The sequence below is a fragment of the Psammomys obesus genome, unplaced genomic scaffold (genome assembly GCF_907164565.1).
Source record: "Psammomys obesus unplaced genomic scaffold, mPsaObe1.curated_primary_1811, whole genome shotgun sequence".
Lineage (NCBI taxonomy): Eukaryota > Metazoa > Chordata > Mammalia > Rodentia > Muridae > Psammomys > Psammomys obesus.
The window spans coordinates 53,893,323-53,920,884 of record NW_026585644.1 but is presented as its reverse complement, the minus strand read 5'-3'; the positions used below and the strand labels follow the sequence as shown (position 1 = coordinate 53,920,884).

The following is a 27,562-nucleotide window of genomic DNA, read 5'->3' as shown; positions in this document are numbered from 1 at the left end:
ACTTTCAAAACTTAGTACGTAAGCATTAAGCCCCATGTGTGTGCTGTTCTTCAGTCACGTCAATACTCAAGATTAACTTGGGTTTAGGATCCTAGACCTAAATTCTTAAAAGGCATGTTTAACTAGAATGTATCATCTCTCTGATATCAGGAAGAGGGATGGGAAATAAAATTACAGTGTGTAATTATGCACCTACTAAAGACATGTTTGAGTTATTTGAAGACATGTTTGAGTTGGCAATGAAAGTACAAAAGAGAAAGCCTAAGTATTCTCAAAGGTTATCTTTAACTTTCTGTGTACTAATCAAGGAATGGGATTTGCTTATATCTTAAACCTATAGGAGGTTCCTTCTTCCCCTCCAATCTCTACTCCTGAGTCCTTTGATGTCCTTTGGCATTCTAGAATTTCAGACACTATGAGTTCCTGTACAAATGTGCTATTTCTATTATATCACATACCACTGCATTTATAAATTTATAAACCATAAATTTACAGATCCATCTGTGTTTTTAAAAGCTTGATGATCTGACGTAATCATTAGATTTTTTGCTGGACGTAAATGTGAGTCATGCACAACATCAGGAAGTTATACAAGATTGAATATCTTCATGAAGGAAACTCCTTGCTTAGATCTGTCTCTTTTTCCACTCCTATTCAAAATCCAATAAATTATCTTTGTCACTGTAATTCTTCCCATTGCTGTCATTTATAGTGAGCTTGACAAGGATCAAAGATTTATATATAAAGTAATTCATCAATTGAAATAAGATGAGTAAGATGAGCAAGATGATCATCAAGATGATCTAATATAATCAAACCACTTTTTACCTCAAGCCATCCAAAATGTGCAGTGTTGAGGTATTTGAATCATGCACAAGTCCACAGAATACATTTTAGTTCTCTTTTGAGTCAATTGTATAATTTGATATTATAAAATCATCTTTAATGCAAAAATTTAAATAGTGATGTCTGGCAAAATAGCTCAGCAGTTAAGAGCATGGGCTGCTTTTGTAGAAGACCAAAATTTGGTTCCAAGAACTCACATGGGATCCAGCCTTCATATCTGCCTGTAACTCCAGCTATGCGATGTCTTTGTCTTTCCACAGTGATGCACAGGTTTCCATACAATTTTATAAACCCTTTAAATAAAAGTTATTAATATAATCTCAGGAATGAAGATATGATTGTGGCCATAATGGCAGGAAAAAAATGTAGCATATTCAAACTACTGCTCCTTCCTACTCAATTGTGGAAGAATTTGACTTCAGACACGATGTTCAACAGTTAGCATCTTCTGTAAGCAGTATTTTACTACTTTGTGAGTTCTTTCTTCCACCCTTCTCTACCTGTTTTATTCTTCTCTTTCAACCCCCTGACATTAGATAAGAGAGAAGAAAGAACAGAGATAAAAGGAAAGATATCCCTGAATAAAGTCAGGGGTCAGAATTGGGGCAATTTTACCATTAGACTACTTTCTGCTGATTAGGGGCCCAGAGCTCGTTGGAGCAAGTTTGATCTTTGCCATTAGGATACCTAATTGTTTCTTGTTTGTTGTTTATTTTTTGGTTTTTTGTTTCGTTTTGTTTTGTTTTTACCACTACTTAATAAACTATAAAAACAGCAGAAAACAACCTGAATTCCTGGTGTTTTGGAGGCCAAAAGACTGCATCTAGGAACCAATCCTAAGTCTTCTGTGAGAGCAGCCAGTGCTCTTCACTGCTGAGCCATCTTTCCATCCTTTCAAAACACAGTTTATAAATCAAAGTTGGGGCACATGCCTGTAATTAGTGCTTTGGAAGTTGAAGCAGGAGGATGATATATCCTAGAGCAACCTGCTCTTTACGTAGACTGAAAAGTGATTATATTAATTGTTTGGGATACCATGTGATAAATTAAAACTTTGCCTTTCATATAAAAAATTTTAAATGTGTATATAACCACTTTAGATAATGGTGAAAATTTCACTTGTGGTCAACAGAGAAGAAATTAATATTTTGATGACTTTTCACATACTTTTCTCTCCTTCTGTCTTTCACACAGTTTCTGAAGTCCTCCTGTGGCACTGCAGCAAATATTTTACCTGGTCTATGTCGGTCTATGTGCTCCATAGTGTGGTAACATTTTAGAGACTTAAAGCAGGACCAGCAAACACAAGGCCTAGGGTTGGGGGTTAGAGATCGGCTGTCACTCAATCATTAGTTGCTTTAACAGGCTGTTTTCTTGTTTTTCAACTGTTACTGCCTTCCATTTCCTTTACCTCCAAAGCTCTGAGGATGAATCCTTCCTCATACATATTTGCATACTGAACAAATAAAGCCCTTGGAGAGATACTTTGGCATACTGAAGGCTCTGGTGATTATATTGAAAATATCCTATCTTTCTCCGTGGAAGAAGTCCTTTTTTGGTTAAAAACACAAACAAACAAACAAATAAATAAAGAAGTGAATAAATAAATAAATAAAAATAAAAAACAAGAAAAAAAACCAAAAAATAAAAAAAAAAACAGAAAAATCTAAAGAAAAATATTTTACTTAATTCTGTAAGTCTTATAATATTTTAGAAGTTCTTTGTCAATGTCTGTAAATCATGAATGTTACTTTACCATTGCCTATGCTGCTGTGTAATTTCAGACTATCCAAACAAAACAAAACAAAACAAAACAAAACAAAACAGTGATGAGTAACTTCTTGCATTAAGGTAGTATAAGACACATTTTTTGACCTGCACTAAATAGGCCGCCATTATAGGAAACAGAAGTTCTTTTAAACTTGAAATAGCAAGAGATCCACCCACACAAATTAAGTTTTCAGTTGTTTAAGTTGAGAACTTTAAATTATTTAAATTAAAAAATTCAGGAAAACAACAGATTTATACCTACATTATACATACTTTCATTCAATGCCAGAAGTCATTTCCAACTCTACTTATTTGTTTTGTTTGTTTATTTGCTTTGTTTTGTTTATCAAGACTAGGTTTCTCTGGGTAGCCTTGGCTGTCCTGGAACTTGCTTTTCAAATTCAGAGCTCAGTCTGCTTTTGCCTCCAACATACTGGGATTAAAAGCCTGGGCCGCCACCTGTTGAAATAAAGTACTTTTATGCCTGATGTAGCTATCAGAAAAGGAGAGCAAGATATGTTACATTTATGAATGAGATTTAAAGCTCAATAGCTGGACAGATTCCCATTTATTTTAACCTGTCCCTGCTAGCCTGGCCTACTTCCCAGCCACATACCCTGCTACCTGTCTGCCAGTTTCACCTTGGTCTCTCCTGATTCATCTTTGTCCTCATGGAAACTCCCTCATGGTCTGGTGACCTTCTTCTGCTATACACTGTTCAGCTCTTTATCAGAGAACAATTTTTACACAGCATTGAGACAGGAGATGCTTGAATAGTAATGACAATACCAGAATCTGTCAACATTTAACTTACTACCATCAATTAACAATTGGATATACAGAGACACATCTTAATACAACGTGAATGAAGGTTACCTCTACAGCCACTGTCCAGCCAACAGTACTAATTTTTCTCCTGTTATTTTACTTTTAATTAAAGAAGAAGAGAAAGAAGTAGCCCTGGAGGTGGGGTCTCATGTGCCAGCCTCATTCTTTTGATGTTGGAAGGATTGTGTTGACCCAGTGACTCCCTCTTCCTGATAATGCTTTGCTTAATTGTGAGGTCTAGACAATAATAATACTTGAGTGTTTTAAAGAGTGTGGAAAAGTCAAATCACTCTCAAGCTTAGTGAAAAAACATATGCAAATTATAACAGTATATACAATCACAGCCAACCCATCTGCAGTTTAAATGAGTATCATACCACGAGAGGAAAACCAAAGCATAATCATGACAGAAGTGGCTGGTAAGGATATTGATCACAGGTATGCATGCTTGTTGGGGACAAAAGGAGAGCACTGAAAAAATGTTCTACCTGGCTTTCTCTTAAAAGCCAAATGTCAAATTTAAATTTTAAAGCCACCAAATGAATTTAGCTTGACGTGGATTTATTTGCCTGAACTTCCACCCCATCTGCCAGTGTCGCTGGCATAAAGTAGATTTAAAAGAAGATGAATGACCACATGCACCTTATAGCACTTCCCTTCCATTATTCTCCATTTAGCATGTCCACCAGGTTTTCCTCAGCCTGTTGGCCAAACACATAAACAAAATCTGTCTTCATGCTATATGTCTCAAAAAAATCCTCTTTTAAAAACAAAAATTCTTCAATAGGCATTTTTTTTCTCAAAATTTCAGCTAGAAATTAAATGTCAGAATGAAAACCATTTTCTAATCTTGCCGTAAAAATAATGAACCTATTAACTCTCAAACTCTAGCTATAGGAATGTATTGGGTTCGGCACGCAAGCCTTTTTGGTTTGCCCATCCTTCACATGAAAATATTAGCAGTGAGGTATGACAGAGATAGCTGCATGTTTCTGACTCTATTATCTGTAAACAGCAGTTGGAAAGCAGGCCCTGCATCCAAATATTAAATGTTCGTGTCATAAGAGTTTGAACCATGGCTCAAAAAATGATACCAAATAATTATAACCATGGGAGAAATTTGACTGGCTTTTCTTCTGGGGTTTCTCAGCTTGCAGATCCATCGCTCGGAGAATCTGCCACCTTGCTGAGGCTCCACTGCTACCACTGTTACTTTTCTCAACTGGCAGGAACGTTCCAAAATCCCCTGCACTTGTAGTAATGGTCTTTTGTCTTTGGAGTACATACGTGTAAGCCAGGGTGGTTTAACTGACGTAATAACAGTTTCAGAAGACTGGACTTTCAGTGTGATTCCCCTCTTCTCGAGCTCTATTGCTCTGATCCCCAGAGCCTTCGTGGTATGTGCAGCCTGAGCTCATGGTGACCTTTCCTCACTGGTAGCTTCTTTGGCAAATAGAACAGTGTTTGCCCAAGTGTAAACCTGGGTACATCTCAATGATGCCAGTTATTACTATATTAGAGTGACGAAGTCAGAGCTTTGTTCCCCATTTTTTTCAGTGCTGGAGACTGATTCCAGGTTCTGGAATACTAGGCAAACAGTATCTCACCATGTTATGACCTAGCTTCTGTTCCTGATTTTGACCATAGCAGTGCCTGACACGAGTGATTCAAGAAGAAAGGACACCATTATTCAAACAAACAAGAACCTCATATCTAAATTCAGCCGCATTGCTTTTAGGAAATGTATAAGTTCTACTGTTGTTGTTGATAATGTTGGCGGTAGTGGTCTTGTTTGTGCTTTAACTGAAGCATTGTGTTGTTGGATGTGGGAGGAAAGCATCAGATCGGAACATCTAGAACTAGCAAAGTGGCCAAGAAAAAAGATTTTCATTGGAGAAGTTCTCCGTTTCTAGCAGTCATTGGTTGGTGGCTCAAAGACAATCCAGAATGAAGGGAGACACAGACAAACCAACAGGAAGTACAAATGGGGATTATTGAACTTGCAGAGGACAGAGATGGGGGATCCAGTAGCGTGGCTATGATCTATATGCAAGTAAAGGTATCCTTCACTCTGTGATAACATGTAGGGCTACAGAATGGATGGGTCTGAAAAGAGTTAGCAGTGTCCACAGCATAAACTGTGATATGAAGTCTGCTGGAGTGAGGCTGTGCTTGTGTATAATATAGCAAAGGTTGTTACTGTATATATACCCAGACAGCTCAAGTAGAGAGGCAGGGTAGGACCAAACGGGTTCCCCGCAAGGGTTTCACATTTGTTTTTATCTTCAGAAGAAAAGTAAGAGATGGATTCCCCTTATTACGCACTGATACCTCAAACTGCTTCTACATTCTTAGGTTATCTATTCACCTCTCACTACAAATAAATGCAATGTGTGTTAACTAAAACCACTCATGAATTTCTCTAATAAATTACTCTATTAAACAGAAAACTGTCATATTCTTCTAATGGGCTTTGAGGCTTAACCTCTGTGTTAGTTAGAGAAATAGATCAGTAGAAGAGACATCCCCTTGATTAACTTTAATCCATGTTTCTCAGAGGAAGGGAAGCAGAAATATATGAGTGCTATAGCAATACAACTTCCACTATACCATTTCATTTGTATGGTTCTTTCTAAAATCTGAACTACTACTACTCATTATGCATCCATTAAATAATTCAAAAATAATCACAGAGTCCTAAGTAAAAGTAAGATTTTAAAAGTGACTTGTCCATGATTATCTCCTCAGATTATTTATAATTTGAACTGAAAATGAGAGATCCACTGCAAAACACTTAGAACAACAGATTTGGGGGTAAGGGGATGATGCAAAATTGTGTCAGGATTTAAAGATCTTACTGATTTAATATTAGATAAATATATTATCAAGGTAGAATTTGAATGACCACTTAAAATTGAACAGAGTCTTGAAATGCAGCATTGGTAAAAGCAAAGCATTCATAAGGAAAATAGTGAGTACTTCGAACTCTGATGGAATGGCAGGAAAACAAAAAGAGAAATGAAGGTAACTGTAGATGACTGACTGTCAAGGTATAGGAACAAGATGATGTAATCTCAGTCATCCGCCTGGGAAACAGTATTGGGAAAAACTAGTTTAAAGTTTAGCGAGAGATTTCATGTGAGGCTACTTCAAGCTTAGATTGTAGAGGGAGCAAGATACTGAATAAACCAGGACACAGCTGGATGCCAGTAGGATGGCTCGGAAGGTAAAAGTGCTTGCTAAGCAAGCTTGATGACCTGAATTTGATCTTCAGAGCCTACAGTAAGGTAAAAGCAGAAGCTCAACCCTTTAAAGTTGTTTTCCAAGTCTGCACACATGCTCTGGCATGGGCACACACATATACACATATTAGTGATAACAGAATGCAATGAGAAGATTGATGTGCAGGCAATAGAGGGTGAAAGGAGGGAGAGCTACCAGGGAATGAATTATTGCAGAAAAAAAATAAAAATAAAAAGTCAACAAGGACTAGAAATGAGAGTGAAAATGGAAGGACCAATGTCAGAGGAATTGGCAGTTACTTGTAGCAATAGTTTGAGTGTCAGGTGTGATATACCAAATAGAGCTAAGGATTCACTCAGGTTTTTTTTTTTTCTTTCCCTGGGAAAACTAGTAATTTAATTGTTATAAAGCAAAAAGTCTTCAAAGTCTACTTTTCCAGTGAGGGGACAATTATTTTTTGGAACCCCTAAATCCAGTGTAAGTTTAAAGATAAGATTTTATAGGCATTTCTTACAGAATTAAAGCTAGATTACTGTAGGATCAAACATCTCATATAGCAAAGCAGACTACAATATCTGAAGTTCAGGAACATTTGTTCAGTCAGACTAGTATCCTTTCGGCGTCTCTTCAGCAAAGCCATTCTAAAGTCAGCTTCAGTGTTTTCCATAAGGATCTGTTAAAGATATAGATATTACATCTCAGAGCAAAATATCCGCCTGGATTGTTTCTTTGGGTGAAAAAAAAAAAAGGATCGGGCCTACTTTGATGATCTTGGCTATATGAGGCTTGTTATAGTCATTATACAGATTTATCTACTTAAAAGCTCAGAATTATTTGAGAAATATTTACTTCCTATGTTTTTTCTTTTAATAATTGAATATACTCTATTTTTAAACAGTTATGAGAAAGATCAAACTGATATTCTGTTCCCAGAAAAAGAAAGTTAATATCTGACTGTTTATTCCTTAAGGATGACAGATGATTTTCTTCTAACAGAACACCTTTTCATACAAATACATTCAGATATGATTTCTCTACCCAAGAATATTTTCCTCTTCCTATCTGGAAGAGATCTGCTCTGCAGGAATTCCTTTGTGGTCGAACAAGAAAAGATTAAAATTAAAACTAAGGACAAAGATTTAAGAGCAGAGGTTGGTTGTTCCCTGGGGAAAGGAAGGGCACTATGTGTGGGCAGAAACCAGTGTGGGCAGATTCAGTCTTTTTCAGCAATGAATCACAAGAAATGATGGAAACATTAGAGTGCCCTGCATATAGAATTAGATTTTTTTCTCCTAGGCAGCCATCAAAAAACAAGTGATAGTATATGAGTTTGATTCTCTCCCAAATGACAATTTATAAACCTATATTTTTCTAGTCATGACTAGTCACATCTGTCCTTTTATGTATGTTCTTTTTAGTTAAAATAAAAGTGATATGTTGAAGAGGCTGAGAAAAGTACATATGAATAAATAGGACAGCTGAGTCAAAGAACTAATTATACCTTGACACTTAGGTTCTGCTGCTCTCAGGAAGAAATGAGACACTTTGCCCTGATTGCCTTCTGTTCACTGTTTTGATAGAGAAAGAAATCACTTCTACCACCTTATTTATTTGTTTTTGGTTGGAAAGCCCAGAGGATCCCAGCTGTGACTCCTGTTCTCTGGGCCTTGTGCATATCCCTGGACGCTTCTAACTAGTGCTCAAATACCACATTGCAGTGTCAGGTACAGTGTGTCTCCTCACGTTCACATACCAGTTTTCCCTGCCTATTTGGCCGTCCCTGACACATACCGCTGATTTTTATTTTACTTATTTTTTACCAGCCAATAGTCAGAAGACCCATCATGTCCTGTAATTTTCACTTATATAATTTCTTTTGGCTTTTCTTTATCTAACATTATTGATATACTTAACAAGTAGTTGAATATTCTTCTCTTCCAAGTATGCCTTCTCACCTGATCTTCTGTTTTCTCATACTAATACCATGTTCACATTGCCTCCATACTGCATCAGTACTGCACCCCAGGTCTTGTATCTGCAGTTATGTCTTTGTAAAATAAGGTTTCTTATTCCTTTTAATCTCAGGTCTTCTATCATGATCCACCCTAAAAAGTTCACAAAAATCTTTTTGTTTTCTCATTGTCTAATAAAGATTCAGCCTGAACCTACAAATTGCCTCTTGGCCTTCATAGAATGTTTTTGTTTGTTTGTCTTTTCTTAATCTCTAAATATGTCTAAATTAGAAGATATTTACGAAGAAAAAAATCTCTGATTATTTTATGAGGTTCTGTGCTATTTGGTTTCAAATTGGGTAAGTAAAATTATCTTGTGCCCTAATTTCTGGTTATATTATACAAGACACATTTTAAGCACACTGATGTCTGTAAACTAGATCAAATTAAATGAATTCCAGGAAATTGTTGCAAATCTGAAACTTGTCACTATATAGGAACAAATTTCACTTCTTCTGAATTCCTAGTACCATTAGCACACACCATGTGCCTTACCAGAATCAATTCAGTCATATAGTGTCAATCATGTGCAGAGTACATGAAATGTACATTGAAATGTTCTCTGTAACCCTTGAGGCCTCTTCTGGTAGGCATCACTAATTCTATTCCACAGAGGAACAATGTTACTGTTAAAGAAGTAATGTAATTTAATGAGCTTACACTATGGATACCAGTTAGTAACAGGGTCAGAGATCTTGAGAACTACAAAGCTCGCCCAAAATTTCTGTGCTGATGCGACGGACTAGTCACTCTTTCTAAGTATCCTCAGATGATGTTGGTGAGAGATGCTTTGTGCTTCTGTGTATTATGGTCCTTGATGTTAGGATACTATTGAGGTTTCTTTAAGAAACTTACCCACATCCATATTTGAGCCTGATTACATGAAGCATGTTTGGCACAATGTTTGGTGAAAATATTCCAACTCTACCTTTTTCTGTATATACCTCACTTAAAGGACAGGAATAAAAACATCCAATCAGCCTGGTTGGATGGTGGGATAGGGAGAAGGCAACAGGTGAGACTCAACTATAGCGGAAACTTGGCTTTTAATGGATGTCCATCCAGGCCCTCTTCACACACAGGGTCATTAAGAAGCATATCCTCCTTCATATGCACAGGACTTTTACCTGCAAGGACCCATTAGTGTTAATGGGTCATTTCCTTTCCATCTCCCCAAGGATCAAAAGGATGTGCTGCATCTTTGATGAGGAGGTAATGTACACAGGGCTGAGCCCACTTAAGCATTTCCTTTGTTCTCTTTATATGGAAGTCTACCAGGGGACCTCAAGAACACTCTCTAGTATATGAAAAGTTTATAAAGATAGGACTACTTGTGGGGAGATAAGTGCAGCTTCAGTAATGAAAGTGAGAATGAGCCCCAGAGTTATAAATATAGACCCATCCACCTTGGAATGTTTGAGGTTCTTATCAGATCTTTCACTACTTGATGTGATACATTTTGCTCTTTAGTAGCACACAGTAAAGATTACTATTGTTCTTCCACAAGCAATCAAAAGAAATCAGGTAAACTAGCTTACAAACTAGGAGATAAGACTTGTGGTAGGAAGCAGAAAAGGAGAGGGAACTGTGCCTTCTTTGGAATCACTTCTGTGCCATGCCATACCTTTTTTTTCTTTCTTGACTTTTTATTTCACTGTGTGATCTCAGTCTACAGGGTGTTTAATCATATGCACTAGTTGTCCACCAGGCTCAGGCAATAAGATAGATTCTTAAAAAACTCTGAACAACCTCCGAAAATTACCTGAAAGAAGCATGGCTCACAGATGTCTAACCTTAGTTGTGTAATTTTTTATTTTAATTTTTATTAATTACACTTTATTAAGACCCTGTAGCTCCTTTGCCCTTCCTCTCCCAACTCCACCTTCCCTCCCCCTTCTCCACTGATAGGGGAGGTCTTCCTCTCCTTCCTTCTGATACTAGTCTATCAGGTCTCATCAGGAGTGATTGCATTGTCTTCCTCAGTTGCATAATTTTTAGTCTTAAGTTCTATATCCAAACTTCTTAAAGGCAGGGCTAGGAGATCTTCATTCAGCCCAACACTGTAATCTAATACTGTCGTTAGTCCTGAAAAATAATTAAAGCACCCTGAAGAATTTAGGTAAGCAAATGAGTGTAGTGAGCACATCCTTGCATTGATATTAGTCACACTGAAGTATAAACCTCAGCCCATATTCTCCAGTGTTCAAGAAAGCAATTTTTGTCTATATAATATGTCTATATGAGTGAGTATATACCATGTGCATCTTTCTGCTTCTGGGATAGCTCACTCAGGGTGATCTTTTCCAGATCCCACCATTTACCTGCAAATTTTATGATTTCCTTGGTTTTTTTTTTTTTTTTTTTTTTTATTGCTGAGTAAATTTCCATTGTGTAGATGTACCACAATTTCTGCATCCATTCCATTCCTCCACTGAGGGGCATCTGGGCTGTTTCCATCTTCTGGCTATTACAAATAAGGCTACTACAAACATGGTTGAGCAAATGTCCTTATTATGTACTTGAGACTCTTTTGGGTATATGCCTAGGAGTGGTACAGCTGGATCTTGAGGAAGCGCTATTCCTAGTTGTCTGAGAAAGAGCCAGATTGCTTTCCACAGTGGTTGTACTCACTAATATAGACATATAATATAGAATAAACCTACTAAAATCTGTACACCTAAAGAAACTAATCAAGAGGGAGGACTCTTGCTAAAATGCTCAATTCCTATCCAGAAAGGCAAAGAGGATGGACATCAGAAGAAGGAGAAAAGAGGGAACAAGTCAAGAACCTGACACAGAGGACTTCTGAAAGGCTCTGCCCTGCAGACTATCAATGCAGATGCTGAGACTTATGGGCAACCTTTGGACAGAGTGCAGGGAATCTTAGGAAAGAAGTGGGAAACAGTAAGATCTGGAAAGGACAGGAACTCCACAAGGAGAGCAACAGTACCAAAAAAAAAAAAAAATCTGAGCACAGGGGTCTTTCCTGAGACTGATACTCCAACCAAGGACTATGCATGGAGATAACCTAAGACCCTTGCACAGATGTAGCCATGGCAGTTCAGTATCCAAGTGGGTTCCATTGTAATAGGAACAGGGACTGTCTCTGACATGAACTGATTGGCCTGCTCTTTAATTACCTCCTCCTGAGGGGGAAGCAGCATTACCAGGCCACAGAAGAAGACACAGCAGCCACTCCTGATGAGACCTAATTGACTAGGATAAGAAGGAAGGAAAAGAAGACCTCCCCTATCAGTGGACTTGGGGAGGGGCATGCATGCAGAGGGTGGAGGAAGGGAGTTATTGGGAAGGGAGGAGGGAGAGAAACACAGGGGGGATACAAAGTGAATAAAATGTAATTAATAAAGAATTAAAAAAAGAAAGCAATTTTTCCAGTTTATTTTTTAAGTTTACCTTGATTTCTATTTTGAGCTATGATTCTTGCAGTTAATGAAAGTGAGAACTTGAAAAATTCTGGTTCTCTTTTCCCCAAGTAATTTCTAAATTACAGAGTTTACCCTCAGAAATTCCCACAATACCAATCTTTTGTAAAATAGAGAGATAAAAGAGAAGTCTGAGAGTCAGTCTCAGATATTCTATGGTCCCCATCCACACAACCACTGAAATGCTGTCTAACCCCTATGTCCTTATGATGGGACCTACCCTGCTCAGACTTGGTTTGCTATTTCTGGATTATCTGGAAATTGTTCCATTCCTTCTACAATATAGTGGAGAATGGAAAGTTATATGACACAGTAGCTAAATCTATCATGAAAGGGTTCATCCACAAAAATCTTGCTGTGCTTCTGGGTTCCCCTGAGGAAACTTCCCCATCTACATTACTCTTCTAAATCTCCTTGCAGTATGGAGACACAACAGGGGTCAGCTTTTAAATTAGAAAGCAATGCCCTTCTTTTGACATTCACCAAAGCTAAGCACACAAGATTATGCTTCCTGCTTGTCCGACTGCAGTGTAAGAAAGTTTTGCTTTCCTTATATAAATGTCTATATATTTGTCACATTCCTAGAAGAATCTATGTTTTAAAAACTCAAATGTAGAAAGCTAATTTTATATCTTTATGACTCAAGCCCTTCTAAAGCAAATAAAACACAATGGCTTGAAATTTAACTTAGTTGAGAGACAAAAGAGGATGAAAATGTGAAAGAAAATAATCAAATGATATTACAAAAATAGTATTGCATGATGAATACCATCCTATTCTTAAATATCAAGGGTGATGATTTATTCAGTGCTATTTAGAAGATGGGGAGAAACACATTCAGTACTTTCTGCACAAATTATAAGATATTAGTGGTGCACTATTGTAATGAAAACAGTTTTATTTGCTAGAGTGAGGAGCCAGATTTCTCAGTTCTTGAAGCTGTATGATATTGGTAAAGCTACATACTTTCATTCTCAATATTTTCACCAACAAAATCAGGGAATGTCAGATTTAGGGATTTATTTTCCTCTGCTTATGATTGTTTTGTGAGTGCTGGTAGCAGATATGAATTAATCTGTCTGAAAGACTTTGTTTCTCACGTTTCAACAAATGCTGCATTTATCAGTTCTTGCTCTCAATCTTATGGAGACAACAGAGCTGCTTAGGTGAGCATAAGAAATACACAGATTTTTTTTATACTGCTAAAATTATACAGGATGACATGAAGTTAGATTGATTTAGGTAAGAGAAACATTTCATAGATAGAAGAGTTGGAGAAGTAGCTGACAGGTGTGTGTCAGCAAAACTTGTGGTCTGGAGCCAAAGATTACAGAATTCTGAAGTCACCCTCCTGTGCCATGTATTGAATTCATTAGGTTCATTGACTAAATGTCATCTGGTCACTGAATACTCTTCAGAGAGAATAAAACAAGGATTGTGATAGTGTTTGTAAAGTTGAGGAAGCATAAACCAAGGAGCTAAGGAAAATACTACATTTGAAACCAGAGGAGAATCAGAAACACAAATTAATAACTTCTTTAAAAATCCTAAGGTAGCCAAGGGTTAAAAGTGGCATGATTTTTAAGTTAGCATAGAAACATGTAAACAATTACATAAGTATGACTATAAAAGGATTGAGTAAATGAAGAAGATACTCAAAAAAGAGGGTTGGTAAGAAAACTACAACCTGTCAAAATAGTGAGGACAAAAGTTTGTAGTACCTAGTCTCAGATGAAACCTCTAAAGCACAACTTCTACACCCAAGGCTCAAGCAACACTGAGAAAGAGGGGAGAGAAGAGCCAGAGATCCAGCAAAGCTGCTGTGTCTTCTAAAAATGACAAGAAAGCTAAACCATTGATACCTCAATGTCATGACTGCCTAAATATGACCACAAGTACAGTAACAATAGACATGCTAATATGCCAGGCAGAAATCATAGACAAAAAAACTATAGAAGCTAAAGAATGCTGAGAGCAAGAGAAATATTCCATGCCAGGGATGAGCCCCCTGATTGATCCTGATTGATCTAGTTCAGCCCTGAAATCATATACATAACAAGTAACTCTAAAGGAATGAGCAGGTTGTATTTATACAGTTGTGTGTGTGTGTGTGTGTGTGTGTGTGTGTGTTTGAGTCTCTATTGTGTGTGAGTCTCTTTCTGTGTATTTGTCTTTGTTTATTTGTGTGTGTCTCTCTGTGTGTTTCTGTATATGTCTGTGTATGTGTGTGTCTGTGTGTTTCTGTCTCTGTATGAGTCAATGCATGTATGTATTTGCATGTGTAGTCTTTCTGTGGGTCTGTGAATCTCTGTATGTATGTCTCTCTGTGTGTGTCTCTGTGTGTATCTCTGTTTGTGTGTGTAAAACAATAGCAACTAAAAAAGAAACCATAATTTCAAAAGGAAGCCATGGGATACATGGAGAAGTCTGAAGAAGAAAAGCAAATGGGGAAGATTATGTAATTATATTTTAATTTTAAAAAAATAAGGAAACAAAAAGCAAACAAGTAAAACAACAGTGTAGCACTGACATCAGAACTTTTGTTGTTCAAAGAAACACACAGGATAGATTTTATTGTTCTAGTTTTGCAAAATGGACTTACTAATAATTCGAGTACCTGGCTTGTATTCTGTTCAGGTATATATATATATATATATATATATATATATATATATATATATATATATATATATATTAGTGGCTATGCCTTTGCATTTGGTGGTGCCCTAGTGAATCCATACGGTGCTCTAGATAGTAGTGTTTACAAAAATGTCAGGTGCTAATAGTTGATTCAAATGTTACATTATTTTGTACTTTTAAGAAAATAGCAGGTCATACAGTTACCTCATTAATTTAATATAAAATAAACACAGTCACTTTTGTTTTTCTCAACAGACTGCATGTTCAAAGTTGATGCTGAGATACTTTAGTGACAATTAAATTGATCTTCCCACAGGTGACTTGTATATTGGAGGAGTGGCTAAAGAAACATACAAATCCTTGCCGAAACTGGTCCATGCCAAAGAAGGCTTTCAAGGTTGCTTGGCATCTGTGGACTTGAATGGCAGGCTTCCAGATCTCATCTCGGATGCTCTTTTCTGCAATGGGCAAATTGAAAGAGGATGTGAAGGTACTACATCTCTGTTTTTACACTGCACAGTTCTGATACAACCAAAATATAAGTTCATTTAGAACAAACCTCCTCACTGGCCAGCAAAACTTTTTTCTGCCAGCTGCTAACATTTTCTTTTACATATCTATTGTTTGAACATTCTACAAATCTTAATTTTTCTGGATTATTTGTAAGAATACACTGAGGTGCAACGTAGAATAAGAGCTGGAACTGCAGAGCTTCTCCCTTTTCCATAGAAGACTGTAGTTTGGCTAAGTACCATATGAATCAGTCCTATAATGCTATAATTAGAGCATCAGATACCCATTTAAAATGGAAAAATATATTCCAGTAATTATAAGGTTTTTACCCATTTTTTAAACTTTAATTTCAATGGGATGAAAACTGAGAATAGGACTTTGAATTTATTCCCAGATCACGATTTTATTTTCATGTATCTGATAGCAAGCAATACATTCTATGTTTTGTCAAGGACAGTTTTCTTTTATTATCCGGGGCTAATGCATGATCTTTGGAAATGCACTCCATGTTCTTACATTCTTTCATGCCTCCTATCCTACAGGAATTTTTTTGATTGCTGCTTTCATTTTAGGTAATTTTCTCTTCAACACTGCAGTTTTTTTGAGCCAGTTCTACCTCCACGAATGTAATTCAATCATATTATCATGAATTGTATGGCTCTCTCTGTGTTACTGTTGCTCTTTTAATGTTCAACATAGTTTGAGCCATTTTGAAAACTTATATTTCTATGAAATTTTGCATAAGGGAAAAGGAAGAACAAATTGTGATTCCTGTTCTTACAGAGATTATGAATCACTTCTCAGCCAAAATAACGTCATAATATTTAGCAATTATCTAACTCTATGAAACTTTTTAATTTGAAATCACATTTTCCCCTCACCGAAGCATCTGTTTCTCTCAAAAGTTAACTTAAATTCAAGCTGTTGAAATAATAAAAGAAAGTAAGAGTATTAGTGGAAATCTTTTTTGAATTCAGTTTTAATATCATCGTCATACTTACATTTTTTTTAATTTTTGAAATAACATTTGTAAAACAAAGACTGTGATTTCTTATGTGACTTATTTAGTAAAAGAAACACAATTATTAAACATGTAAACTTTTCCTAATAGGAGAATACAAGAATGTGAGATACAATTTTGTTCCTTAGGAATGGTCTAATACATGAGACTAGGTCATTGGTTTATTTATGTTTTAAGGGAAAGGCACTACAGTTTCTTGGACACTACTTTTCAAAAGTAAGCCCTCCTAGATATTGTGTGGCAAGTGCTTTTTAAAAGAGATATAGGCAGCTCAGTAACCACAAGGCAGGAAAAGGACACGATACAAAGGACCCCACCCTTACACATTTTCTTAGTTCACTAAGTTCAGGATGGAAAGAAAGGTTAATGAGAACAAGATTGCGTACCAAATGCTTGTAATAATAACAGTTGCTGTTGTTTACAATCTAATTTAGTAGGCAATTTGTCTATTACACTTAATTATAGGTTTCTCTTCACTGGCCTTAAATTAGTTTCTGAATATTTGAACCCAAAGCAGCAGTTTATGGAATAGTCTGCCTATGCATAGAGTAAGTTTTAAATAGCCCAGCCTTAACAATTTTACCACTTCTCATGATTTTGTTTACTCGGTGAATATCATCACATTCCTATCTTTCTGATATCATCTTTCACTGATGATTTTATTCCAAAATTTAATTTGTCAATTTCTGTCCTGAATGATCCTAAGAATAGGCTCATATAAACTTCTTGTAGGTGTAAATGATGAAATTCACATGATTTTAGGATTAACAATTAAATTAGACCTATCCAATATATTATCTTTTCAAAGAAACTTGTCTCAGGGAATTTAACTCCTCCTTAGATTAGAATTATTTAACTTCCTTGTTAATAAAAATAGTATATTTTAGGCATCTCTAAATATCAGCTTGAAAAAGTTTTCCATCATTCTTGTGCAACAAGACTGGCTAAACTTCAAGTTCCTGGCCTGCAAAGAGTTTTGATCTTTCATTAGTAATCACTCCTTACATTTAATATATAGCTTATTACAATGGACAACAGTTGATTCAATTATAAACATGTCTCAGCTAGACAAAAACCTGTCTTTAGTCCCATTTTGAGTTTGACATTTCTCATCAGCCTATGTTGAGCTCACTTGAAGAGTTGTTATTATTTTTTTCTAATTGGAGTAATTATTTCTTCTCTTAAAAATTTATTTTTAGATGATTTTGTTTTGCATTTAATGGAAAATTGAGACTGAGAATCAACAAAGTGGGCCCTCTAAACTCCAAACAACTTCTCAACAAAACTTCAGTGACACTTTTAAACTTTTTCTGTAGACCCATGTACTTCTTACTGGATTGGTTTGTGCATAGCAATAATGCTGTCATTTTAATGGCTGTCACTGATTAAGCAGTGGTAATTATAAATTTATATATACTATTTTACTTAACCCCAAAAACACTATAAACACTAATGATTACTTTTTTTCTAGATGAGTAAACTTCAGCTCAGAGAAATAAAACTAGTGAATGACAAAGGTTTCAAACTAAAGTTTATTTCACTTAGAAGGCAGACTTCTAAACTAACTGTCCTTTCTTTTTCTCTATTATCTAAGTTTTAGAGACATTATTTCATTTTTCTTCACTTTTCAGAGACATCCTTTTTTTAAAAAAAAAAAAAAAGATCACTTTGTATAAATGTCCTTTGGCTTGTTTACAATTTCAGTCAGTGAAACAATATAATAAGAAATATATAACTAGAGAGAAAATAAATCAATGCTTTTACTTGTGCAAATATGTATCAATGCTTAAGTATTATTCTAGAAGGTGAGTACCTTCAAAAACTGCATGTTGCCAAACACAGGTATGCATTCTCATGTAATGCCTGAACTATAAAAACTGTGCAGAAAATGAAAAATAAGAACGAGAGCCATGTTTTGTGCTCTCATAGACAGCTGGCAGCTTTCTACAGTTTAGCTAGATTCATTTCTAAGATAACACTGCTAGTACATTTAGAGTTTAGCATTATTGAGTTGTTGCATGACTGATAATTTGTCTGGTGGGTGCTGATGGTCTTCAGTTCTTGATCCTATTTTTTCTGCTATTGGCTCAGTCAGAAAGTAAATAATTATTTGATAAAACAGCTTCTTCATAACACAAGACTCCCCTATGCCTGATTCTCACCTGGAGAAGAAACATCCAATGAAGATTCTTTCAAGAGATTTCTATTTCTTTAAACTGACATTTATTGATTTTAGTCTCTAATTCTGTGGGTTATTTATCAGTAGAACATTCAAATATGTGTGGAACAAAAAGATAGCATGGTACTAATTCATGCTTAAGTTGAAAACATTACATATTTAGTTCTGGGAGATTACTATTACTGAATTATTACCCATAACACTATTACTGTTTTAATTATTATTTGATGATACTAATTATTATTACATAAGCAACTGGGATTTATAAATCCTGTATTTGTAAACATAATTTTGGCTTACTTTAGTAATTTCCTGTGAACAATACCTTTACTGAGAAAGTCATCATATACATGTTTGTATGATACTTGCTAAGTTTTATTTTATAAAATCGTGGCTTTATATAAAAAGACTAATTACAAAAAAAGTTTATTTGCTGAAGCAGTAATCTCAATGGCCAACATTAGCATCTAATTTGTTTGAGATCTATTTTGACATTTTTAAAGAAAATATATAATTATTATTGCCAGAAATGATAATTTCTTGTTTATACCTTTTAAAAGGATTATGCACCTTGTGTTCCCTTTTAAGGTTTTATAAATTATTTTTTCTAGAGTTTTGGTAATCATTATTCACATGGAAGTTTATTAGATCTAAGGGCAGCCATGAAGGTATAGGCAACACCAAGAACTTTCTGGAATCTACAAATCATATATTCCCAACCTTTTAAGAGTGGGCATGAGTCCTGAAATCTTATAAAAGAATGTTCTCTAGAAAGAATTATATTGCCAGTTATCTCTACCATTCTATGACTTTCTTCAGCTGCTTCAAATGGGCATACAGTTTGGTGTTTTGGCATTCCAGCAGAGCAGAGCTAAGAGCACATAACACACTGTCTTAAGTAACAGTTGTAAACGAAAGTTTTCACAAATCTTTCAAGAGGGAGAAGCACGCCCAGAAGTATTATTCCCACTGCAAGGGCCATAGTCTAGATCGCGTGTATACACGAAACAGCACACTGCATGGTCCAATGAGCAAGCCACTTAAAAAAATGCACCCTTAGCTGTATAGGAGTGTAGGAATAACAAGAGGCCTTTGAGATTCCCCTCATTGTGTCATTGGCTCGATTAATCATTATATGTATACATACACAGATAGTGTCAACTTCTAAAATTTATACTGCTTTCTCATTTTTTGGCTTTTCTTAAGATTTATGGCTGTTGATATTAGTTTGTTTGCTATACATAACATTTTCCCCTTTACAGCAGCATGCTTTTTTTGAATTTAAACATTCTGTTTGCCCCATTTTCATACTGCTTACTAACATTAAATATATTTTGCTTTTTTTTTAATTTTGCTGACAAAGTTGCATTGATGAAAGCTGACTTGCAAGGTAGATAGCTCTGTGTGTATAAAACAAGACTGAAACCCCAACAGGCAGAGTGGAGACCCTAAAATAACATTTGAAAATATTTTTTTAGTAACTGTTATTTGGGTTCAGGTTTCATTTTCCCTCTTTTTAGACCTTGTGTGAGAAACCTCATTTTGTAGCATAGTTTGCATAATGGCTTTCAGTCTTGGACATGTTTGAACAGTTGCTGCCTTTAGTGCTCTCATCATTCTCTTCTGGTCCTTGTTTTTCAGTGTTCTAGTTATAGTCCTTTAGGAACAGAATAGCATTCCTTTTACGTGTGTGTTCGACAGGGGCATGCCATTTATGTTGTTTTCATTTTATGTTACTTGCATGATGTTGTCAAAGCATGTGAACTGATACTTGCCAACATACCTATTCAGGGCACCGACAACATGACTTTAGCCATGGTGTATGTGTGGAAGCGGCTGGATCTCACAGGGCATTTCTTCCATAAGTCTGTTTGATTATTTTGCCTTTATCTTTATCTCAATTTCATGATCTTACAATATCCATTTTTCATGGCATCTCTATTCATTGGTAAGAAGTCAAGGAGATCCATTCATTTTCTAAGATCCAAAAGGTGACAGAAATCATTAACAACCAATGAGATTTTCTGCTACCACCATGACCATCCTAGAAGCTATGCACTTCCTTTTAATATTTGTTGGTTTAGTTATGATTATGATGTATTTTTCTTTTACTTGAAGCTTGAGAAGGCCTTTATGTTAAACTTCTGAGATCCTAGTTCAGGGTGTAACTTTTCAAAACTAGCTTGGACATGTAATTTAAGGTGTTGGCAACTACTATATGTGACGAGCTCATGTAAAGAACATTCTGCATTTTAAAATGAAAAATGAAAACAAGTGTCTTTTGGAATGTTTTACAGGACCCAGCACAACGTGCCAAGAGGACTCATGTTCAAATCAAGGTGTGTGCTTGCAGCAATGGGACGGCTTCAGCTGTGACTGTAGTATGACTTCCTTCAGTGGGCCACTCTGCAATGACCGTAAGTACCTGTCCGAGTATGGACAGATCCTTGTCATTGTTTGCAGATACTGCTTGTCTGCACAAAGTCTAAAATTACATGTTCTTTTACTGTCTGTTACTGGACTGTTGTAAATGTAGCCCTCAATTTTTCCACACAAAGAAGCCCATTTTGAAATATTAAATTTTTCTTCATGGCTGTTCGTAGCTAAATGCTTTAATGCTGACAGTTAATTTCAACTGTTGTAATATTCTTTTGTTAGTTCCTTACATCCACCTCATTGAAAGTGTATTATTAATTTCCTATGTGTGGGATTATTCCCAAATTTTGAAACCTCGTATTGCTTTTTACTATGTCTTTTTTAAGTTTGCCAGGTCATATCTTAAGGACCTCAGTTTCTGTGCACAGTTTCACTTCTATATCTTTCTACATTTCCTTATGAAAATCTATCCTTTCCCATTCACTTAAAAAATGCTGTTTAATCATTGTTCTTCAATACCACATTTTTGTCTTTTATCCACTTGAATTCTCAACTTCAATCTCACAATATTTGTACTACAGGAAAGGCAGCCCTCTCATTCTATCATAGCCCTCCTCTGGGTCTAGTCTCTGTCAGAGCCATGACAGTTTTGAGGCAGAACTAGCTGGCCAACCGAAGAATTCTAGTTTCTAAACTTTCAGATAAGTCTTGTTTCGTAGGACTTCATCAAAATGACAAAAACATATTTTTCTGGGTAAATAAGGTATTCACAAGAAAGCCTTGTGTTTGACAAGCAGAATATGTACATGTCTTGTACAGCATAGATGCCAAAATTTTATTATAATGGGGAAAGAGATGTGATGGTTGAAGATTTGGGCTGTACCGAAGAGACTGAAGTTGATTTTCTATTCAAAGAGAGCTTAGAATTTGTGATTTTTTTTGTCTTTGTCAGTAGATATGTGACTCACAATATCAAAGGTAGGATCAAACTGAAATAAGCCATGGAAATGAATAGTTGCAAACTACAAATACAGTACAGTTTACCAGCTGTCTTTGGTTTCTGCTAAAAATATTGATCATAGGAAACAAGCAAAAAATAGGCCATACCTCCCTCAGTGACCATTGGAAGTTAATGGTGGCCAGGAAAAGGGGTTTTCTTATTTTTTCAGTGAGAACCAGGTCAGGTAATCTAAGCTCCAGTAAATGAGTTCCCATCTATGCTTGTGTAGACAGTCCTGTTTACGTGGAAGTACGAAGGACACTTGCTGAGAAGAAATAGGGTTTCTGCAGGAGAAGGGTAGGACAGGACAATGGGTATGAGAGCGACAACAATCTGTTATATATATATGAAACTGTCAGAGCAAACATATTGTAAAAAAATATAACAGCAATCTAAGAAAGTCTTATACTCGTGTGTATAGTCAGCACAAACTGGACTCATGGTTAATAATAATAAGACATGAAGCTGAAAGGAAGACAGGTCGGGGGTTCCTGAGAGCATTTGGATGGAAGTAGAAGGGGTAGATATGATCAAACACATTGAAATTTGTAAATAGTAAAATAATTATTTTCAAAATGTCTTTCATGGTCATGCCACCATGCGGAAATATCTAACCTCTCTTTTTATAGGATCATCTTCTCTAGTGTATAGTTCAAATACGTAGAGTAAAAAATAGTAAAAATAAATTCAAACCATCATTCATTTGCATACATTTACATCTGCAAATCAAATTACTCTTAAGAACAACAGTTTCTTTTGAGTTATATAAATATTCTCATTCAAAGAGTCAGTGCACACTTCCATATACAACAAGCAAAGACCAAGATTTTCAAAGAATTCTCACAAATGCTTGAATAACGTGCTTATCTGTAGACCAGACACTGCTTGCATTTCCTCCTGTTCAAATATGATGTCAACCTCCTTTCAAGGACAACCAGAAGACACAGAATTTGTGACTTTATTGCAAAATTTTAGTGCTGAATTCTATCTTGACAGCTGCATGACTGCATGTGGTAGTTGAGAGGGCTTTTTGGTATGAAAATATTTTTCATTTTGCTAGAGAACATTCTCTGCCAAACTCTGCCAAGTCATTTCCCATGTTTTACAAAACAGTTGCCATTTGGTTCTGTCAGACTGTGTATCCCATACAACAGTTGAATATGAAATATGCAATTTTCTTTATGTGTTTGTTAGGTTTTTCCTAAGGAACATCAAACTCTGACCTTAGGTATCAGGCTGTATTCAAATCAGTTTTTGCAGAAAACTATTTTAATGGTACTCTTGGGTGACAATAGTAGGAATGGCAATGATAAGGCTAGTTGTTATTTTCTTGTAAGTCGGTAAATGTCATTCAATAAATATGTCTCCTGATATGCCTCCTGCACAAATCAGCATTGAATTATGTTTGAGAGCTCTCAGAATACATGCATTTTGATTAAATCATTACCTCATACTAAGTTTAATAGAAATGCAAAGTGTTTCCATGGTTTGAACATTGGCGTTTTCCTGTGATGAGGATTTGTAGATAAAGATTACTACTTAAAGGTACATTTTATTTTAAAAGTTATATTACATATATAAAAGAATATTAACCATTACTTTGAAAGCCTTCCAGTTAAAAGCTGAGAACTGAAGCATCTTGATACATTTTCTCTACCTTTTAACATTTAGCATGTCTCCTCATTTCACTGGCTTGTTTATTTTCTATGTTTGTTTTCCGTACAAGAAACACAAATAGCAGTAAGGTGATTTCTTGGATTTGAACAAACACCCTTTTCTCTAGTGAGGTTGACCTAACAATTAAAAAAAGAAACAAGCAAACGAGAAGCCTAGAGCCACTGAAGATATTTTTTTAAATTGTGTTTTATCCCTATCTCAGTTACTGATCCATGAGTTATATGACTGTAATGCCCAGACAAGAAAATGAAAAAGAAAAAATAAACATTTCAATACGAAAAAGAACATACTGCACAGACAAGAACCCATCTCTCAGGAGAACTTCTAAGTATCATATATCTGATATGGTTCATAGAGTGGGTTTGAGTATGTAGACATTTTTATTTACATTATCATGGAGATATAATTACCAATGGGATGATGGGAATACTCTATAACTTGCAAGTAAAGTCTTGGATAAACAATACTAATTAATTGAATTGAGAGGAATCTTTCAAAGACATAGACATCTTTGTAAAGTGATACCAGTGGCAATTTTTTAAATATGTTTTACTTTTATAAACCCTTTTGTCCTTAGAGAATTACCATCTTAGACATTTACTCATTAAGAAAACAACTGTAGGCTGTCGTGGGGTAGAGAAGGGGATACGTTGTCATGTATTCCTCTCTTCTTCAATACAGGATCAAATTCCATGTTCTTAATCATCATTTTAATTTTGGTTTGTTATAAAAACATTTTTAATGCTGCTCCCTTCCCATTCCTTTCTCCTCCAATTCATTTTGTTTCTCTTCTACTTTTATTCCTCCTGGTTTAAATGTCACCGGCATCTCCTAATTCATTCTTCCAATCAGAAGTGGTTTCTTTACTCCTCTGAATTTCTGTAAGATTCTGCACTATTCTATGAGAATTACTCTCTGCTATATAGATTATGTTTGGTTTATCTCTCAAAAATATTATATATATAAATATATATATAATATATATATATTATATATATATATATATATATAATTCTTCCAGGAACAAAATACATTTTTATTTTAAAATCTCCTCTGTTTTAAACCAGATATGTGAAGTTTGTACAGCATGCTGTGGTAACTGGAACATATTTAAGCAATGGTAACTGAATATTTGAAGCTTGCTGAGAGATTTTCTAGTGTGTCTTCAACGGTCAACACTACTCTAGATTTATTAGTCTGGAGCTGATTAACCTCCATGGTCTGACTGTAGCCTTCATTTCCACACTTCCAACGCTGTCCATATGGTGTGTTACTGGCAATTAACTTGCTCATGGCATCCTCCACATTACATTTTGCAATTTCCTCACCATTGCACATACTAATTTCTCCACCTGCTGAATGTTTTCATGCCACCTGAAATGCACCCCTCTCACTTTATCTGCTTAAAGAAATGTATTTAAGTTTGCTCTCTGTTTAACTTGTTTCATGCCATGGAAATACAGTTGTTGTCCTGGACTGAGCATTACCATTTCCTCGTTTGAGGTATGAAGGAAATAATGTATTGCACTACCTCACATTATTTTAAATAGCAGATAGCTATAAACTTTCTCTTTGAATTACTGTTTTCTAAGTGTTCAGTATTTCTAATTTTTTAATTCATTTGGTAATGAATGTATAATATATTCATCTATAATGGATTTCATAATGAACATTATACTGCCTATTCACATCTTCATGCATGCTCACCACCATGAAACCAGAGTGTTATACTTTTCTGCTCTCACCCAGTGGTGCAGATTAGAATGTAACTATATTAGCTAATTTAATGTCATGTTGGAGAAGATGAATATAGCTATGATCACAGGAAAAATAGCAGACATAATAACATTGTCACATTACATCAATATGGAAGTGGAGTGTGCCAAATTACAGTTCAGCTTCAAGCGTGTCTTTTCCCATAAGGAAAATACATCACACTGTTGTTTGGTGCTATGGCTTTAGGAGGGAGTGGGCTTGGCAATTAAAAAACTGCTTTCAAAATTCTAAGCTTTGCTAGAAGAAAAAGTTTTGGAGAGAAATTCATTGGATGCTTTGTATTTGAATTACAAATATTCACTGAAACAAAGCTGAAATACTTTTGACTCTGTCTTTTTACCATGACATTTAGAAATATCATAAGCTTTGTTACTTGTTTCTTTTGGTTGTGTGAAAAGAGAATTCAATATCTAATGTCTGAGCCTTTATATTTGAACTAAGGAAAGTTAATCCTAACACACACAGAAATAACTTGGTTCTAAGCAGCATGCTTCTCCCACTTACGATGCAAAGACAGTAAGCTGTGAAATGATTTGTTGTTATTTATGACTGAATAGTATTTTTCAATGAGCTATGTCTATAGTAGGATTGTCACTGTGAATGTGGTGAGTCTCATTAACCTCCACACATTTCTAAGTGTTGCCCTTAACCAATTTAAAGCACCTTGGATACATTAGATAACTGTGGGGAAACAGGGTCAGTCTCTTCTCAAATTATAAAGAATTACAATACAGTTCATTCCACATCCAAAAAATTGACATATCCATATAAGAAAAAAATAAGCACACACAAAACTCCCAAAGTGATAATTTAAAAATTGTTGCATGAGCAGGAGAAAGAGGATCCAGACAGTCCTGATGAGACCTGATAGGCTAGGGTCAGATATCAGGGGAGGGGGACCTCCCCTATCAGTGGACTAGGGGAGGGACATAAGTGGGGAAGAGGGAGGAAGGGTTGGACCAGGAGAAGATGAGGGTGGGGGCTACAGCTTAGATACAAAGTGAAAAATTTTTAATAAATAATAACAATAAAGAAAAATGGTTGTGTAATTACATTTAGTCCATTGTGCTACACAGCAGCTGCATGCTGTATAATTTCAGCAACCTTGTACATATATATATATATATATATATATATATATATATATATATAATTTCAGCAACCTTGTACATATATATATATGCACACACACACACACACGAGGTGTATATATATGTATATATATGTATATATAGATATGTATACATATATATATGTATATACAAATCAATGTGGTGACAGAAGCCCCACTCTTTATATTTTCTTTACCTGTGTGCTCTCCTCTTATTATTTAATTTTTCTAACTTGATTGATACTCTTATATTAGCACTGACAATTCTAGATTTTACTTAAGTATAGGGTGACCTTCCACATTTGCATTTCTGTACTAATACTACCAAATCCCACCAGATCCCAGTCAACCAAGATAGCACCAAGATAGTTTGCCAGTCATCTGTTCAACTGTCCTTAAGCGATAACAATGGTTCTAGTTTCAAAGGTACCATTTCTAAGAGATTTGTAACTACAATCTCCTTCCATATGAGTACACTTTGCCAGGGCTCTCGCTATATCCAGGGGCATACATAGCCCAAGTAAGGATATGATGTCGCAAGAATCTTTTGTTCCATGCTTTTGACATTTTAAGCTTTTGGTTTATTTTTATTTTTAAAATGAATTTTACTTTCTTTATTATTAAACAAATGATAACAATGAATTGTTTTCAGAATCTTGTATCCTACTAAATGAATATAACTAAAAAATAAATTAATATTCACATACTAATCAAGAAATTATGTGAAGAGTTGTGTTATTTAATTATTTTTCCTGGTTTATAGAATCAAACTATTCTTAATATAAAGGACTATGCAGTTAAACATAACTAGCTTAGGTTTTAGAAAGTCTGACTTCAAAGGAATACCTGTGTTTGGAAGGAAGTCCTGGTTGAACAGAGGTGGTTTACATCATATGTTGTCGTAGATATGCCTTCCTATTGCATAAGAACTACAAATGTTTATGTAGTTCATATCAACCTCTTTTCGTGTTATAACTGAATTAATATGGACTGCAATGTCTGCTTATTCTTTATGAACCGTATTCATTGAATAATCAAAATATCTCATTTTAATTAACGTTTAAAATAAGAACATACAGGAATGGACAGTTTAAACACCTTCTTTGGCATTTAATACCTAGGCAAAG

General features: G+C 35.4%; 1 protein-coding gene across 26 annotated transcripts in view; it reads left to right on the top strand.

Annotated features, from left to right (window-relative positions):
- The window catches only part of Nrxn1 (neurexin 1), a 1,203,268-nt gene that overhangs the window by 567,241 nt on the left and 608,465 nt on the right, over positions 1 to 27,562 (top strand). For all 26 annotated transcript variants that reach the window (XM_055619661.1, XM_055619760.1, XM_055619722.1 and 23 more), the window contains 2 exons: positions 15,099 to 15,272; positions 20,793 to 20,912. In XM_055619661.1, coding sequence (XP_055475636.1) covers positions 15,099 to 15,272; positions 20,793 to 20,912 — 294 coding nt within the window. The remainder of the gene's footprint in view (positions 1 to 15,098; positions 15,273 to 20,792; positions 20,913 to 27,562) is intronic.